This window comes from Podarcis bocagei (assembly GCF_964188305.1).
Source record: "Podarcis bocagei genome assembly, chromosome: 4".
Lineage (NCBI taxonomy): Eukaryota > Metazoa > Chordata > Lepidosauria > Squamata > Lacertidae > Podarcis > Podarcis bocagei.
Genome location: NC_138128.1, coordinates 16111522 through 16130745, shown reverse-complemented (window position 1 = coordinate 16130745; position 19224 = coordinate 16111522). Strand labels below are relative to the sequence as shown.

The following is a 19224-nucleotide window of genomic DNA, read 5'->3' as shown; positions in this document are numbered from 1 at the left end:
CTGCAGCTGTGACGACTTGCTGCTGGATTCAGGAAAGAGTTCCCCCTGCCCGGGCAGCCTGAGTTCCTTATCACCCTTCCAACAAGACTGCAGAGATCCATCTCCAAAAAGAGCTCTGCTTTCCGAAAAGAGGCCCTTTCCACCTTGTTGAAGTCCTTTCCAAAGTGCTCACCCGACACTTAGAACATCCAAAAGGCTACAGCCCCCCCTCCAATGGCCCAAAACTAAAGGCCAAGAAATAAAAATGGGCGCCAAGAGGAAGGAAGGGGACATCTACGGAGCCAGGACAGAGCGAAAACCCAGCAGCAGTAGAGGAAGGGAAGCCAGGAATAAACAGACAAGGAGCAACAAAGGAAATATCTATCTATCTATCTATCTATCTATCTATCTATCTATCTATCTATCTATCTTCCAATGTGGTGTTCCCACCTCTTCTCTTTTGCCATATCTGGGGCAACCAGCAATACAACCTACAGTGGAGCTGGAAGGAAACAGGACTGAAGGGGGTTGTCTCAGCCCCCCAGGTGTTATCTTTTAAAGAAATAAAGCTGGTTTCCCCATGACATGATGATCTCCACCCCCACCCCCAAGAAACACAAGGTACAATCTCCCAGTGGTCCTTGGTCTGAGCATGCCACCCTTAGCTCTACTGTGCCACGGAACAACTGTATTTATGAAGGACAATGCTCATATCAAACAACAAATGTTGTTTGACTAAAAGGGACTACTTGTTTTCTGAATTGCTGGGATGTTTTCAACCCTATGCACCTCAAATTCTATGCACCCTTGCACGCACAGTCCCCAGAAATCTGCCCATTGCAGAAATTTGGCCATTAGAGAAAGCGAAATGAAAGAATCGTCTTAAATGTGACATACACACACACACACACACACACACACACACACACACACAAGACCGGGGGAGAGGTACCATCAGGTTTCCTGGGGTGTGGAGCTTCACCATCGTGGTACCACCGTGAAAGAGGCCCTCTCAAACCACAACCGGACTTCTAATGAACACTGGGTCACAAAGCTCTGTGAGCGGACAATATCAAGTGAGGAAACACAGGGTGTGTGGTAATAGTAGTAGTAGTAGTAATAATAATAATAATAATAATAATAATAATAATAATAATAATAATAATAATAATAATAATAATAATAATAATAATTTATTATTTATACCCCGCCCATCTGGCTGGGTTTCCCCAGCCACTCTGGGCGGCTTCCAAAAGAATATTAAAATACTATGATACATCAAACATTAAAAGCTTCCCTAAACAGGGCTGCCTTCAGATGTCTTCTAAAAGTCTGGTAGTTGTTGTTCTCTTTGACATCTGGTGGGAGGGCGTTCCACAGGGAGGGCGCCACTACCGAGAAGGCCCTCTGCCTGGTTCCCTGTAACTTGGCTTCTCGCAGTGAGGGAACCGCCAGAAGGCCCTCGGTGCTGGACCTCAGTGTCCGGGTAGAACGATGGAGGTGGAGACGCTCCTTCATCGTTCTACCCGGACACTGAGGTCCAGCACCGAGGGCCTTCTGGAGGTTCCCTCACTGCAGATTAAGTTCTGTCTGCAGATTATGTTAAAGCAGGACTGGATAAGCAACTGGCAATCATGCAGGTAAAATACAGTGGTATCTCATCCCATGGTACAAGCAAGGGTAGGCAATGCGGTGCCCTCTAGACATTGTGGACTACAACTCCCATCATCTGTGACCACTGGCCATGCTTGCTGGAGCAGGTGGGAACTGCAGTTCAAAATATCTGCTGCAAACTGAGGATCTGTTCTGAGGTGGTGATGAAAAGAAGTCATAAAAGTTTTCTTCTTCTTTTTACAGTTTAGGGCCAGTTTCCACCTTCACAGCTTCATTTTCGTCCTTGCCAACCGCTCCGTCTTTTACAGCACTACCGGCACCCATAAAAGCTCGCAAAATATTAGTTCCGACTTTATGGCTGTGAATTCTGCCCATTATGACAAGAGAAAAGAGCACTGGATTCAATGTACCCGGCATGGGAGATTTGCTTTTGTCCATTATCTCCTTGTCAGTCAGCAAAGCAGAGTGTCCTGAGCTGTATTTGTATTGAGTTAAGCAGCAGGTAAACCTGGTTCGGGGGACGACAGACCGAGCAAAGAGAGGGAAAGGGTAGCAATCATCAGCCACCAAGCATCCCTTCGGAGAACTCTCTGCGTTCCTGGAATCCCATCTGCCCATTACGGCCTGTTTGAACATACCAACGCAGAACGTGGTGGAGGCAGGAGCGATGCAGGAAATGGAGCCTTGGGACCGGCTAATCGTTATTAATTACCGAAAGAGTTGCCCTGGAGAAAATGGCCAAAAAGCCAGAAGCACTAAGAGCAGGGGGAAGGGGTGATCGTGATGCCATTTCAAACATGCTGCTCAAAAATAAATAAATGAAACAAACAATACGAGGCAGCTCTCTGCTCAAAGCCCCCCCCCCACACACACACATACACACACTCCCCGAGCTGGGTAAAAGGTAAAACTCACAATCAACCATTTGGACAACAACACAGCATAGTAGTGAGAGCAAAAAAAAATTGGGTGGATGCTAAGGTGACAATAGAATCCAGCCAAAAGCTGATTAAATAGTACGGTAGTGACAGCCCCATTAAAAGCCTGTAGTTTGGGGGACAGATGAAGCTCTGGGAGGGGGGATTCTAAACTGGGGGGCTACTATAGAAATGGCTTGTCCTGGTTTACTACCAACCGCACCTCATAAAGCAGGCTTCCTCAACCTTGGCCCTCCAGATGTTTTTGGCCTACAACTCGCATGATCCCTAGCTAGCAGGACCTGTGGTCAGGGATGATGGGATTTGTAGTCTCAAAACATCTGGAGGGCCGAGGTTGAGGAAGCCTGTCATAAAGCTACATGTGGGCCCAAACCACACAGCAGTGGTGGAGCAGCTCAGCCTCAAGGTCTGAATACGGCCCCCAGGCCTCTCTAAACGGCCCTTGGAATTCTCCTCAGGCCACAATCCTCACTGAACCTGCTTCAGGCCTTCCGCGAGGGGTTTTGCCTGGCTGGAATGTGCCCTTGAACTCCAATAGTTGCTTGTCTGGGTGCAGGATAACAAGCCTGTTGTGCAAAGACAAAACTGACATGAATTCCTCCACCCGCTTTTGCCTCTGGCACAGACAGGTGGCCCTGGGAAGATTGCCCACAAGGGGGTTCAAGCCCTCCAGCTGTGAAGCAACAACAACAACAATTTATTATTTGTACCCCGCCCATCTGGCTGGGTTTCCCCAGCCACTCTGGGCGGCTTCCAACAAAGATTAAAAATACATTAAAATGTCACATATTAAAAACTTCCCTGAACAGGTCTGCCTTCGGATGTCTGGTAGTTGTTCTCTTTGACATCTGATGGAAGGACGTTCCACAGGGCAGGCGCCACTACCGAGAAGGCCCTCTGCCTGGTTCCCTGTAGCTTTGCTTCTCGCAATGAGGGAACCGCCAGAAGGCCCTCGGTGCTGGACCTCAGTGTCCGGGCAGAACGATGGGGGTGGAGACGCTCCTTCAGGTATACAGGGCCGAGGCCGTTTAGGGCTTTAAAGGTCAACACCAACAGTACCTCCAATGATTAAAATATGGCAATTAATAACTGCCCAGTTTTTTCTGCAAGGTGCCCAATGACAATTTCCTTACCCAGCACCAAATAGAAACACAGGAAGCAGCCTTATCAATATAGGCCATTTGTTCATCTAGCTCTGTGGTGTTGACAATGGCAGCAACAATGGAGTTTCAGAGTGGAGACTCCTGGAGGCCTAGCTGGATATGCCAGGGATTGAACCTTGAACCTTCTGTATTAAAAACAGATGGTTTTCTAGACTGGAGATTGCTTTGGAACCCTACATAAACTATTCTGAAAAAGAGAGAGGAAGAACCGGGCAACAAATTCATGAGAACAAAACCCTCCCTGCTGTTTTCATGCGCTGAGAACACTGCCACGCTAAGTTGAAGTGGTGTGCAGTTGTGCTCTGAACATGAGTTTGCACATTGCTTTGCAATGGCAAGACCTGAATCGTGTGCTGCTTACGATACTGATAGCAAAGAATCAGGCTGTTAGGACAATCTTTGGTCTACACTGCTAATAAGAGCGCTTTGCCACGTCACATGAAAGAAAATTCTAAAAATATCTATATTTGACTCACCCGACGTGGAAGAATGAAGAGTATTATTATTATTTTTAGGTACGGTATATGACATTCTTCCAGCTGCTGTAGCTATGGCCACCTCATGTATTTATTTATTTTATTTTAACTGCCCAACTCTCCAAATTGCTATTAGTAATACAGAACCTACAGGTTTGGCAAAACAAGCTTGAATGTGGCACAGTGTGAGTAATACAGGAAAGTAATGCTCAGGTTCTGGATTGGAGGAAAAGGGAATCAGAAAAAGGAGCATTTAAATGGCAACTGCTTTCGGAACATTTTTAATTAAATAGAGCCAAGGCACAAAGGATGGACAGAATTATGATTCGCTCTCTTTGTCAAATGGCTTTCGCCTGCAAACCCAACTAGCTTTCTTGTCCCTTTAGAGGAAGTAATAATTAGGTTAATTATCCAAGCTCCAAATAATGAGGAACCACTTCTAAAAACTGCAGAGACCTTTGGCTCAAATTCCTGCTTCGCTCCTCCATTCTGTCCAGAGCTGACCATGTTGTTTCACAAATGGGGAAAAAAAACCTTCCCAGGCAACACATTTTAGGCCAGCAGTTTTGGTACCTGGTTCAGAGATGGGGTATTTCCTAAAGACCCAGAAGAAAAGAAGTAAAGGAAATGCCAGAGGGTGCTTTGAGGTGCAGGCCACATGCCAAAGAGGCTATCCGCTTTTCCTGTTTGAAAAGCAGCTTGCCTCATCCACAGAATAAACAGCTACAACAGAATCCTCAAAGGGACTGTCTACACATTTCTCCCTATAATGGGAGGAAGGAAAAGAAAGGGCAAGAACTCTCAGCAAGCAAAAAAGAAAAGTCACTAAAAACACATTGCTAGTACTGTGAGCTGCTTTGAGTTCAACACTGCTGTTGTTGGGAAAGCAGCATATAAATATTAAATCAATTCAAATGTACATTTTGTACAATTCAGATGTACAATTCAAATGTACAAAATACAAAGCTGTCTTGTACACAGAGTTTGGCTATTGGTCCAATTAGTTTTGTAGTGACTGGCACCCCCAGAATTCCAGGCAAGGGCGTTTCCCCCAATGATTATTTAACCCAAGATGGCGTCGACTAACCCTTAAACCTTTTCTATGCAAATGTTGTGTTCTAAAATTTGCACAATGTTGCGACATTTGATCACAGGGTTTTCCCCTTCCTGAGGGCATTAGGTAGATTCGTATTTATTAAATTACTACCCTCCCTCCAAAGAAGCCCGGAGCAGCAAAACAAAACAATTTCTTTTTAATCTAAAAAGCCATCTCACGCCCTTGCAATTAATTATTTCAAGCTTTCCAGGTCGAGTATCTTTCAGACATCAAATACACGGGTAAACAACATGCATTGCCCCTCAGCAGTGGCTGAATGTTCTTTTTAAATTCCTCCAGAACGTTAATAGCAAGAGAGGCAAAAGCACCTCAACTGGGAGGGCATTCCATAAACGGGGAGCCACCACTAAGAAGGCCCCAACAGCAACACAGAGGCAGCACTACCAACAGAGAAAAGGGACAGGTTAGTTCTGGATAGTGCAGAAATGCCCAACAATGCCTAGGTACACAATCACTGGGGGGGGGGGAGGATAACCATATTAGGCTTTAATCCCCAAGCCGCCTATTCTGAAGTTGCACCCTTTGCCAGCTTTGCCAGCCTTCAGCGATACAGGCTAATCTTAAGTGGTCTGTAGATCTTCTGCATGCATAAACATTTATTTTGTGTTGCTATTTATAAACCATTTAAAGGAAAAAAACCACCCAAGTTAGCACCACAGTGAAAAGACAATTTTTCATGAAAAGCCTCTAATGACCGGTTCAGCATTCTTGCAAGGTAACATAACATCAGCAGAAAGCAGAACAGGGGCCCTAATTAAAATTACAGCCAGTGATTACCGACAGTCAAGGCCCAGTTGTCACACCCACTGGCCTTGGCTGCCCACACTGGCCATGGCCACATTGGCCTGCGATTTGGCACCTCTAAACACAGCCTGGAGTTCATTCCTTGCAAACTAGGGGCTCTGCGTTAAGGTGTGCCCGCCTTTAATCTCCCTTGGCGTAATAGGGGAACAGACGGCATCGACCCCAGAGTAAACGCTGCAAGAACTTAGCATGCATGCAATGCCTTGGTTAATTCTGCATCTTCTCCATCTTGAACACATTTGCCATTCAAATGGAACCAGTGGGGCACTGGCAGCGGCGCAACAGCGACATTCTGCTTTGCTCACAAGCGCCTTATCTTAATTGGAAGGGATTAGCTATAATATAAACAAATGGCCTTTGAAAAATTTACTGTTTTTATAGACGCAGGGCTAGGGGAATATACATTTGCAGTGTTGGATGCCATCCAGTTTCGGCACATGAGAAACCCACAGCACTGCACAAGTTGCCTGCGGTGTTAATTGCCAAACGGCACCTTAAACCTAGGTTACAGTCGCCACAACCAGGGTTTTGTTTTTCAGCCAAAACTCACCAAAACTCCGTTCCAGCATCTCTCAGGTTGGGGAAACACAGTAGATTTCTCAACATTAGCAATCTACAAAATTGTGAACGGCAACTGAATGGCAGGATAAATCAAGGCATAGTGGTGCAATGGGTTAGTGAATCTGGCTTTTAACCAGAAGGTTGGTGGTTTGAGCCCACCCAGGGATGGCTCTGGGTAGGATTCCTGAATTGCAGGGGGTTGGATTATATGACCCCAGGGTCCCTTCCAATGCTACAATTCTACAATTCTATATCACGAGTCAGGCCAAGCTCAGGCATAAGGGGACCCTCCCTATGCTTGAGAGATGCTGGCAGCCACTGAATGAATTTTAAAAATACAGGCATATTCTTCGTTTAAACTGGTACATCTCTCGTCTCAGTTTTGTCAAACAACACCTGAGAAATTTATATAATGATATTCAACAAGATTCATATTTTTTAATCAACTGAAAGCCTCTTAAGCTTTAATCAACAAAAACCTCTTAAGTAGTTTACATAAAACAATATGAAATATTCATTTTTTTAAAAAAAAAAGTACCAATAAAATTATGGTGTGGGTCTTTTCTGGTTTTATGTGTGAATGAGAATGAGTCAGTTTTTACATGCATGGATGGTTTTAAAAAAGTATTATTATTTGGGGGGGGGGTGGCGGGTTGAGAACTGCCTCACAGGTTATCACACCGAATAGTCTATTCTGACTGGCAGGAGCTCCCAGAAGTCTTTCCCAGCCTCAAAATCCTTATGACTGGAAATACTAGGGCAGATTAAATCCGGCGTCTCAGTCCAGGGACAGAACGAGATACTGTGCTGTGGGTGTCATGCTCCACTACCACCTCCTATGGCCCCCCTCTCTTTGTTTTGTCACTGCATTAGGCCCCACCTCAACAATACAATTCATTTCATTTATTTGTTTATTAAATGTATATACCCCCCCTTCGTGTGAAGATCATCAAAGACAGTTTTGCAGCATAAAAACACAAAATGCAAACGCAAAATACGTAGCATAATAACAAAAGGAAACCTAGCAACCAATGATTCCTCTCCCACAAAAACATTTAAAAGGCCATAGATTGAACCATCAGCCCAAGGCTTGGTTACGGGGAACGTTTTCACCTGGTGCCTAAAGATACGTAATTAAGGCGCCAGGAGAGCCTGCTTTCCCATCCCCACCCCCAAAGAATCCTGGGAAGTGTAGTTTGCTAAGGGTGCCAAGAGTTGGTCGGAGAACCCTATTCCTCCTCACAGAACTACAATTCCCAGAGCGGATTATCCATCAATCCCTTTTCCCAGGGAACTCTGGGAGATTACTCTCATGGGGTGACGTCCCTGCTTAACCAGCTCTTAAGCAGTAAAACCTGGTGGAAAAATCTCACCCCTCAAATTCCTGTCAGGGTTTCCTGTTGGGCTTCATGACACGAAGCACTCTGTTTGGACTGGATTTTGTATCTTTCTTCAAAATACATTTGAAGATATACGTCGCTTCCCTGTTTCCCCACACCTAATGTGCAGTCATATGGACGGGTCTTGATTTTCTAATAACCAAAAAAAAATCTGTGTGACTTACAAAACTCCTCCTGGCTATAGGCTTTTGTGCTCAGGCAGCAAATGTGCTATTGATTTCTGATTGCAAGGCTCTGCAAAATGATTGGATTGCTTCACAATACGCATGCAGCACCTTTTAACAATTATTGTTAAGTGCTAAGTGCATTTAGTTGAGCTGATCTATACACTCTAACAGATTAGAGGCCTATTCTTCCCTTACTTTAAAGGAAAATAATAATAATAAAAGATTTTGCAATGTATAAATACAGAACCATAGTCGGTACCCTGCCTCCTTCCAGGAAAAGGGTGACGTTGTTAAGCAAGTGTGAATTGACCATGGTTTTTTCCCTTGAAATGGGTCACAGGGTTCCATTTACTTCTTTCCTTGCTGTCCTCCATCATTTAAGAAGATTTTGTTCTCCCCACCAAGGGAGTGAATGGTCCTAGCTCTACCTCTCCATCTCTAAGAACCTGCATAAGGGAAATGCTACCAGAAGAATTATGAGGGGGGTTCTTGGCCCCGCTGGGTCCAGGTACAAAAGACAGGGAGGAAGAATAGCTGCAGCTCAGTGGCAAGGCATCTGCTTTGATCACAGAATGTCCCAGGTTCGATCCCCAACATCTCCAAATGCAGCTGAGAGAGACCCCTGTCTGAAACCCTGTAGAGGGTCAGTCTAGGCTAGGCAATGTTGGGCAAGGAGGACCATTGGTCTTACTCAGTAGAAGGCAGCTTCCTTCCTATGTTACATACTAATGTCATCAGCTTTGGGGCTGCTTCCCGAGAGACAATGGAGTGTGCCCCCAGGGGTGAAGTCTAACTTCTGCATTAGCAGCACTGAAGTGACCTCCCTGGGGAGCAAGCCTGGACAGTGTATATGGAAGTCCTGGGCTACCTAGACGACAAGACACCCACCCACACCCCAGCCTTGCTGATGTGGTCCAAAGGAAAGCAGATCAATAGGTCTGGCACCAGCTTGGCTGCAGGAGTTGCCGGAAGGAAGTGCACAATACACCATCCAGCCATATTTAGGACTCCACTCCAGATTAGTTTAGCCTTTTCTTCTCCTGAAGATGTCCCGCAAGGTTTAGGATCAGAGATCAATGTAGAGTGACTGAATAAAAGGTAAAGGGACCCCTGACCATTAGGTCCAGTGGTGGGGGACTCTGGGGGTGCGGCGCTCATCTCGCTTTATTGGCCGAGGGAGCCAGCGTACAGCTTCCGGGTCATGTGGCCAGCATGACTAAGCCACTTCTGGCGAACCAGAGCAGTGCACGGAAACGGTGTTTACCTTCCCGCCGGAGCGGTACCTATTTATCTACTTGCACTTTGACGTGCTTTCAAACTGCTAGGTTGGCAGGAGCAGGGACCAAGCAACCCCGTCATGGGGATTCGAACCACCGACCTTCTGATCAGCAAGTCCTAGGCTCTGTGGTTTAACCCACAGCGCCACCCGCATCCCTAGAGTGACTGCATAGTTTCACTTAAATGTTGCTGTATGAAGGAACTGTTCATTGTCAATTCACTTACTTTTATATTGTTTTAGCAATAGTACATAATGCATAGCTGTCATAGAATCATAGAATCATAGAGTTGGAAGAGACCACAAGGGCCATCGAGTCCAACCCCCTGCCAAGCAGGAAACTGTCAATTGTTCCCTTTTCTTGCGAGGAATCCTATTTGGAATAAAGGAATTTCCCTTTAAAAAAGGGAAATGTTGACAGCTATGCATGATGAAAAGTATACTATGTACACCACTTTGAGCACAGATGTATTTGTGGGAAATGCAGTATACAGATAAACTTGGCTATGACTAATATAGCACATACCTTTAAAAAAAAAACACACAAATTGAACTACCAAATAAAAATCACTTATGCAAATATAGCAGTACAGCAGCAAAATATGCAACAGCAGCTGACTTCATTATATTCATGTTCAAAACCTGCGATGTGCCATGCTACAGAGCAACCATACCCAATATGGCACCCTCAAGCTGTGTTGGCTGACAAACTCCCATCAGCCGTCATGGCCACACTAACCGGATCTCGTGGTAGTTGTAGTCCAAAACATCTGGTGAGCATCAGGCTAGAGATGGCTGCTCTGGAGGACAAGCTAAAGTTCAATGGGACAGCCCATGTTTTACAAAGGCCTCTTTCTGAAGGCATTCAATTCAGTAGTTCGGCAGGACTGGTCATACCGGTCCCGGTTTTGTTCGTAAAAACTGCATTTTCATCCAAAAAATTAGGGTTGGAGCACTGTGGTTCAAATAAATAAGTTCCCAGGTTTAGTCTACAGCACTTTCAATTAAAAATATTTTATAAACAGGACTAGGAGATTTACTGGCAGTGAGAGGACATAGGAATGTATTTTTTATGCCAGGTTAGGGTATTTGCTCACCTGCAGCTCTCTGGGGTCTCAGAAAAAGGATCAACACCTGTAACTGGAGATGCCATGGATTACATTCAAAAAGTTCCAGGTTCAAAGGGTGTGCTCTACCACTGGGTTATTTCCTCCAGCAGAGAGAGGAAAAAAGATGTACCACTTGGCCAACTCTGCCTAAGGTGGCTTAATCTACACATTGTGGACAATTCATCATAACGCCCAGAATGTTTTACACACACTGAGTAATTAAGAGAAGAAGGAAGGCTGTATATCTGCTTGCACAAATGAAAGTCAGACACATCACACCTTCAGGTAAACATAGCCAAGCATCTTGTCATTCAGTGTGCCAAAGACCAGTCTTATCCTGTTGACCTTCAAGGATTGCACAGTCAGACAGATGCACGTCTTCTTGAAGAGTTATCTGCTTAATGAAGTGCAAATAGTCACTTACCAACTTGATGCACACCCTTTAGTGTCAAAAGCTCTGGGCACATTCCCATCAAATTGACGCGGGACATGTACAATCCTAATGCCTTATAATCAGTGGGAGAACTGCCATTGGTTTCACTGATTACACCAAGAGCAGATAATACTGAGCTAGGTGTACAGATGGACTACCAAATTATAAAGCAGTTTCCTATTTGTCTAAGGAATGAGCTTGCTTCCAAGGGATGCTTCAAATATCACTGAAGGAAGGAAATGTCAACCACAGAAGCACAGTATCCAAATCAAGAAGTAATGGCGCCACTCTATTCTGTTTTGGTCAGACCACATCTGGAATAATGTGTCCAATTCTGGGCACCACCATTTAAGGAGGATATCCATAAACTGGAATGTGTCTGGACTCTGGAGGGGAACAAAGATGGCGAGGAGTCTGGAGTCCATTAGGAAAGAATGAAGGAGCTGGACATGTTTAGCCTGAAGAAGAGACGACTAACAGGCAATAAGACAGCCATCTTTAAATATGTAAATAGCTATTATATAGATGAAGGAACTAATTGGTTTTGCTGTTGCTCTGGATGGTTGAACCCAAACCAAAAGGCCTTTGGAAGGTAGTGGACTCTCTCCCACTCCAAGTTTTTAATCAGAGGCTGGGGGCCTCTGATTAAAATGTGCAGTGCAGTAGTGGGTTTCCCACATGGGGAGGGAATGACTTTTGAGGCCCCTTCTAACTTATGATCTACTTTGAGACTTAAACAATAGGGTGGGTGCAGGGTGCAGTGCTTCACAAACATACAAAGCATGAGACGCACATTTTTGCTTAAAGTAACTGGGGAAAAATAGGAAGAAAATTACATAGCAAACAAATATCTTTTGATATGGCCTACAAAAGTGCAAGGCCGCACAAACCTCTCATTTATTCCTTTTACAACACTTCATGGAAATGAATGGAAGTACAAGGGAGTTTGGGTAAGTTGGAAAGGGAAACATTTAGTTCTATTGAGATTTGGTTGCATCCCAGATTCCAATGTGGTCCTATGTCATGGAGCCATAAGGGCAACATCAAGGAGCAAGAGAGGAAAATGAACAATGTGTGCTCTTTTTCTCTCACAACACTCATCTCACACCATAACCATAATCAAAATAAAAAAATTCCTTCCAGTAGCACCTTAAAGACCAACTAAGTTAGTTCTTGGTATGAGCTTTCGTGTGCATGCACACTGAAGAAGTGTATGTGAAGAAGTGTGCATGCACACGAAAGCTCATACCAAGAACTAACTTAGTTGGTCTTTAAGGTGCTACTGGAAGGAATTTTTTTATTTTGACTATGGCAGACCAACACGGCTACCTATCTGTAACTGGAACCATAACCATAATTTACTCTGAATCTACAGCAAATACTGTAATCATCATCCCAGGATTAAAATCAGTTCACACACACAAACACAACTTTTTATCAGGGGTCAAAAGCCAGGTTCAAGAAGCGTGTCTTCAGCACACAACAAAAACTACACAAACGTTCATCGCACATTACTGGAGCCAGACTGCATTGTAGAATTCCACCAGTCCTTTCTATTATAAATTCCAGTGACCAGACTGGGGTAACAAATATGGTGCCCTCCAGATGATGTTGACTGTCCACTGGCCATGCTATCTTGGGATGGTGAAAGTTGTGGTTCCACAACATCTACCAAATTGGCTTCCCCTGGTCTAGACCCATTAGCAAGCATCAGACACGCAAAGACATGGAGTAATGAAAGGACTGTTTTAAAACTTGGTCCATTCACTTAACTGATGGAGAGAGAGAGAGAGAGAGAGAGAGAGAGAGAGAGACTCAAATCTGAAGCCTTCTTGGCATCACAAGGTCTAATTCCAGATGTGAAGAAGATGCCATGAAGGAAACGCATCCTTGGCACATGCCAGGGGGTAGCATTTTCATTCCTCCTCCTCCACATATTCCCAGGGATGAAACCAGACAAGGCCTGCCTCACACCAAGGCCCCCTAACAGGCTCTTGCCAGCGAAAACGAACACCAAACCGGCGGGCCAAAGAACTGATCCAATGAATCAAGATCAGGAATCCAGAGAGAACAGGAAGTCCTCCTCTCGACTCCTCGCTCACACACACGCAAAAATGTTGCAGGCAAAGTAGAATCAAGATAAAAAATGTATTTCTTTGAAGGGAGAGTAAGGACAAATAGCACATCTGCCTGATTGTACAACAGCACACTATCTGCATGCACAAGGTCCCAGGGTTCAGTTTCTGGGGTCTCCAGGCACCGCTGGCAAAGACCCCTGCCTGAAACCCTACTGTCTATCAGCATAGAGTACACAGTAGACAAGCAGGCAGTACTGAGCAGGATGATCAAATGGTCTGACTTCGCATAAGGCAGCTTCCTATGTCCTTCTGAAGTTCTTTTTTTTGGGGGGGGGGTGATAGGAGATGAATGCTATACCTAGCATATAAGTGCAACAGAGGATCACACATCTATGGCTCCCCCCCCCTCCATTTATAGAATGAGCCAAGAAGCCATTGCTCGTGCAGTGACCTCTCTCTCCAATGGGTGAAAGCTCGTGTGCACGTGCATCTATGATATATTCAGAGAGAGGGAGGGGGAGGGAGAGAATGAATGCATGCAAGCTGATTCCTCTGTGACAGAAAATGCATTTAATCAATTCTCCCCACCCCATAATAACGTGATGCATGTAGCCTGTCGTGGCTACAACAGCCAGGAGGTGCACTTGCTTCCCTCAAGAGGACTGGAAGAGATCACTAAAAGGTTCATGTGATTCCATTTCACATCATCATCAAAATGGACACTAGGAACAGTCTTTTAACATTCACACCAGAGGAGCAGCCGCTAATCCAGTTTGTTCTACCATCGCTGCATGCACATAGCAATATGGTTACGTGCGGCTTATTAGGAAAGCACCCCCCCAAGGTTCCTTAATAGACATGCACAAAACGACATGTTCTATCCCCTCATATCAGCTCTTCTTTCTGTTATGCAGAGAGAGAGAGAGAGAGAGAGAGAGAGAGAGAGATGTGTGCTCTTTTGTTGTATGCAAACAAGCTTAACATTAAGGGTCAGGAAAGTGGCGCTGGACTCTGGAACAGGCAAGGCAGCATTTCAAGAGAAACAGAGAATGTTGCAGCGCTGCGAGCTAAGGTCTCTCAACAAATTTATGCCTGGAAAGAGCCTTCACGTGTGAGCCTCCGCCCCAAATACAGAAGGCTGTGTAGATTCTACAGGGGGAGAAGTGAAAGGGAGGAACACAATCGATTTGCAAGTGTCAAATTGGCAGCCTTCAAATTTGCAAAAGGTGACGACACCTTGCCATTTAAATCACCCTTCCATTGCCTCCACCCGAGAGAGGGAGAGCCATGGATTGGGGATGGAAGGAGGAAATGCACCATTAAAACAGATAACAAGAGGCTAGCTGGAAACAGCTGTGCGCGGCTCATTCCTCTTTCTCCAGAAACCCCAGCGCCCTCATCTCCTCTGAGCAGGGAGACGCGCCTACATCAGTACGCATTCCGGAAAGGGAGAAAAAATGACTATGGGCAACCCATATCCGCTGCTTATCATTAATAACAACCTCTAGCAGCAAAGTTGTCGCGTGCTCAAATAGTAAAAGGGAGAGAAGAGGGGGAGGCGAGGAGGCAAGGTGGAAGCAGTGAAAGGGGGGCGCAGAGAGGGAGGGAGCGGAAAGGTTGACCGGGTGGCCTTCTGTCCCCCACATTTCCCCTGCCTGCCTCCCTTCCCGGTTCCTCCTTACCCTTAAGGCTGATAGATCTATCTCGTCCAGGCTCCGAGCTGGAGAATCACTCGCCATGTTTAGGGGGATTTCTCAGCCGGTTGCAAATGGACCGAGCCAAAAATATTTGAAAAAAGCACAAGGCGGTTTTGGAGACGGCGGCGGCTGCAACCTTGCAAAGTCGTCCGTCTCGGGCTCGGAGCGGAGGGGTTAAAAGAGAGCGAGCGAGAGCGCGTCTCCTCCACCTTGTCTCTACAGTATTGCACTTCTGTCTCTTCGTGCGCTTGTGTCAATGGAGGGGAGGCAAGTCCCGCCGTCCTCCTCTTCCTCCTCCTCCTCCTCTTCCTCCCTCTCTCCAACACCTAATGCGCTCCCCGCACCAACAGCACGGAAAGCGAGCGAGCGAGCTTCTCCCGGAGAGCTGCTTGCAGGCGGCCCGGCGCGCGGTGCCGCTTCCTCTCGCAAGGAGCCCGGCAGCTCCTCCTGCCTCGGCTGAGCTCGCGATCTCGGGACGGTGGCGGCAGCAGCAGCAGCGCCGGCTAAGGGGCACGGCGAGGCGGCCGGGGCGCGGGCGCCTGGGCGCAAGGCATGCTTTCTCTGCGTCGCCGTCGGCTCCCCGGGTGGCTGCTGCTCTCGCTTGCCGCGTCCTGCCGAGGCACCTCGACCCGAGGGAGACGCGAGAGCCGCGCACGCCGCCTCCTCCTCTCGCGGCGGCCTTCCTGGGAGGAGGGAGAACAGCAGCTCCAGGGGCGGCGCCTGCGCTCCGCTGCGCGCCCAGGACTAGAAGCAGCAACCGAGCGGCGGCGGCGCGAGCAGCTTGGGCGCGCCGCTAATGCGCGCCGTGCTTTCCCTTTAATTTCAAAGACGAACGGCCGGGCGGGGGAGGAGGAGAGAGAAGATGTTGCAAAGAAATAAGCGCCGCTCGGCCCCTCTTTGCTCTGTTTACTGGCGGCGGCTGCTGCACGATGTCGCTGTAGTTGTGCCACTGGGCGCAACCTGCTCCTCCTGTTATTTTGAAAAAAGCCGGTGCAACAGGCTCCAAACCCCGGGTTGCTTCAATATATCACGCCTTCCCCGCAAGGGGGGGCGATGTCCATATTTTGGTGGGGAATTGCAACAGCTCGGATCGTGGTACTCCAAACCGTCTCAATTCCAAGGCGCAGTGCCAAGGGAAAGAGTTCCGTTTGCCCGGGATTGAATCGGGGAAACGCTGTCCCTGATTGGCCTTCTCCGGTGCAAAGTCCGGCGAGGTCCTTTGCTCCGAAGTTGGGCATTTACTCCCAAGTAAACCCGCACAGGTTTGCTAGTCGAATCCTAATCATGGCCAGGGAGAAGTAAGTCCTGTTGAATTCAGTGGGGTTGCTCCAAGGTAAGTGGGGTTCGGATTGCAGGAAGCCCCATTGAATTCAGTAGGACTTCTGAGTAGATCTGGTTAGGGCTGAGCTACTTCCGAGGAAATCTGCCTAAACTTCAGGCTTGGAAGAAAGCTCCGCCGAACCTGTTTACCTTCGAGTAAACGCATTGGATCGGGCTGTTGAGTGCACTAGAGATTTGTGCATTACTAGCAATCGTATTTTCTCCCTACAGTTCTCTGAGCCTGAATAAGAGGCATCGGTCCTAAATTGAGAGCAGCGAGGGGAGGGCTCGATCTGTATGATTCCGAATCAACCACTGTGAGCGAGAGGAGGGAGCAAGTAACAGTTTTATTAATTGCAACCATATAGGGTTTTTTCCGAATTTATCCAACAGCAAACCGTTACAAACCGACCTTTCCCAACTTGAGTAGTGAGTGGACCACGCCTGTGCTCCAACTGTTTCGTTAATATTATTTTATAACTTTCGTTGGAGAGATGCTTAACCGTATGAATTCAAATCAACCACCCAGGAAGCAAGCCGGGGATGCTAAAGTCCCAGCTTCCGTATAATTGCAGCTGGAGAAAGACAGAGGGACGTTTCTGGGTTTTATCTGACAGAGGCCATTAAAAACAAACAACACCATTACTTGTGTTTTACCAGGAACATAAAATACAGGCTCCTGGATTTACTCTTGCTTGGTGCAATTTATTCAAACAGTAGTTTTCCTTTAGGCAGACAGTCCTTCCAGGAAGCCAACCCCCTTAAACCTGTGTACTTTGCTAGTACTGTAATCTTGAAGAGGCTGTTTGTGTTTACCACTGAGGTGTACATGATCCACATGTGGAAAGACACTCTTGATTATTATTAATTCCCAAGGTCCAGGGAGAGGAGACACCCAGGCTTAAGGTCACCCAGCCCTGAGTTTGTGGTTATGCATTTTTCAGGCTGCATTTATTAAAGCATCATTGGGCAAAAGTCCCAGTGAGTTCAATTATGGTGGACCACAGGCTTAAAGTGGGTCAACAATGTGATGCAGCAGCAAAAAAAGCTAACACTATTCTTAGCTGCATCAACAGATGTATAGTGTCCCAATGAAGGGAAGTAATATTACCACTCTATTGTGCCTTAGTTGTACCACACCTGTCCAGGTTATTCATCACAAGCTAAGAAGGATGTTGACAAGCTGGAATGTGTGCAGAGGAGGGCGACCAGGATGATCAAGGGTCTGGGAACTAAGCCTTATGGGGAACAGTTGAAGGAGCTGGGGATGTTTAGCCTGGAAAAGAGGAGACTGGGAGGAAATATGATAGCCATCTTCCAATATCTCAAGGGTTGTCACATGGAAGAGGGAGTATGCTTGTTTTCTCCTGCTCTGGAGGGTAGGACTCAAACCAATGGCTTCATGTTACAAGAAAGGAGGTTCCAACTAAACAATCGAAAAACTTTCTGACAGCAAGAGCTGTTGACAGTGGAACAGACTTCCTCAGGAGGTGGTGGACTCTCCTTCCTTGGAGGTTTCTAAGCAGAGGTTGGGTGGCCATCAGTCTTGGATGCTTTGGCTGAGATTCCTGCATTGTTGGACTAGATGATGCTTTGGTCCCTTCCAACTCTAAGATTCTATATTCTATGGTTACTCCCGGCTAAACATGCTTAGGACTATAGCCATACACCACAATCCATGCATGTTTCCTGGGAAGAAAATGGACATTAGGGTATTTTCACATTACCACTTACTGGGCATCAAACAGCAGCATTTGACAAGAAACTACAGGATCAATATTGATTGTGGCTAACATCACGTGAATGCAGCTTCAAAAATGAGCAAAGGGAGCGCATTGGATGTGGAGTGAGAGGCAATGTGAGCACACCTTCAGACACAGATCTGTCTGCTGATTGATTTCCTCCCACCCTTAAACTTGGGTTGAATTTGGAGCTGTCTACAAGACTCCACATACAAAGGAGGTGGTCTGAAAGATCTCACAGGGGCCTACACCTTGATCAATGTGGCTGTGTGTGAAGGGTGCTCTTTCTGACACTCTTCTGGTGCATTATTGCAATTGTACAGTATTTTTTATTTGTATTTTTTCAATACCCTTGCTTTCCAAGAATGCGTGGTAGCTTCCACTTACTAAATTGCAGCTTATCTCCTTTATGTTAGCATCTCAAATGCACCTTTTGTTGACGTTTCTGTAATTTGCAATTTTATATCAGCATATCCCGTTACTTAATCAATGACTAAGTGAATGGCAAAATGATTAATCAATACGCAATTATTTTCATTGGTTGATAGGCCCATGTTTTTCTCTCTGTTCCCGAACGTGGACTTCGGGTGTCAATATTGTCCCTATTTGCTTATTACTTTTTCAAAATAGCTTTTTAGTGAGCAATCCTAAACTCCTCCGAGGAAGGAAGAGACGTGGGGCTCTTGGGTAGTGTGGAGCCCCCTCCCTGTGGTTGGAAATGGAGGTTTGTGCTCAGAGTGAATGCTCAGAGGTCCTTCTGGGAGGGTGCCAGCCTGTCTCGCAATTATTGTGCAGTTTCCTCCATGTTCCAGTGCCTGTAACGTCAAAAACAGGGAGGTTCAAATATCCCTGCATTCACTGGACATACTTAGAAGCCTTTTCTGGCTTATGGATTGTGGTGTATGGTAATTTGGCCCAGCAGCTGTGGCTCAAGGAGTTTGCTTCCCGGTAAAGGGACCCCTAACCATTAGGTCAAGTCGTGGCCGACTCTGGGGTAGTGGCGCTCATCTCACTTTACTGGCCGATGGAGCCGGCGTACAGCTTCCGGGAGGTCATATGGCCAGCATGACAAAACCGCTTCTGGCGAACCAGAGCAGTGCACAGAAATGTTGTTTACCTTCCCACCGGAGTGGTACCTATTTATCTACTTGCACTTTTGGGCGTGCTTTCGAACTGCTAGGTTGGCAGGAGCTGGGACCGAGCAACAGGAGCTCACTCCGTTGCAGGGATTCGAACCGCCAACCTTCCGATCGGCAAGCCCTAGGCTCAGTCGTTTATACCACAGCGCCACCCGCAGCCCTTTTGCTTCCCGGTAGCCGTCCCATAATCAGACGCTAGGGACACTATGCG

General features: G+C 46.5%; 1 protein-coding gene across 6 annotated transcripts in view; it reads right to left on the bottom strand.

Annotated features, from left to right (window-relative positions):
* Positions 1 to 15456, bottom strand: part of TNIK (TRAF2 and NCK interacting kinase) — a 297411-nt gene extending 281955 nt beyond the window's left edge. For 3 of the 6 annotated variants that reach the window (XM_081189957.1, XM_081189961.1, XM_081189960.1), the window contains exon 1: positions 14798 to 15452. In XM_081189957.1, the coding sequence (XP_081046083.1) occupies positions 14798 to 14854 (57 nt within the window). In that variant the 5' untranslated portion in view covers positions 14855 to 15452. Of the gene's footprint in view, positions 1 to 14797 lie in introns of all 6 variants that reach the window. The other 3 variants (XR_014007042.1, XM_081189958.1, XM_081189959.1) reach the window with 3 other exon arrangements.
* Between the last annotated feature and the right edge of the window lie 3768 nt (positions 15457 to 19224).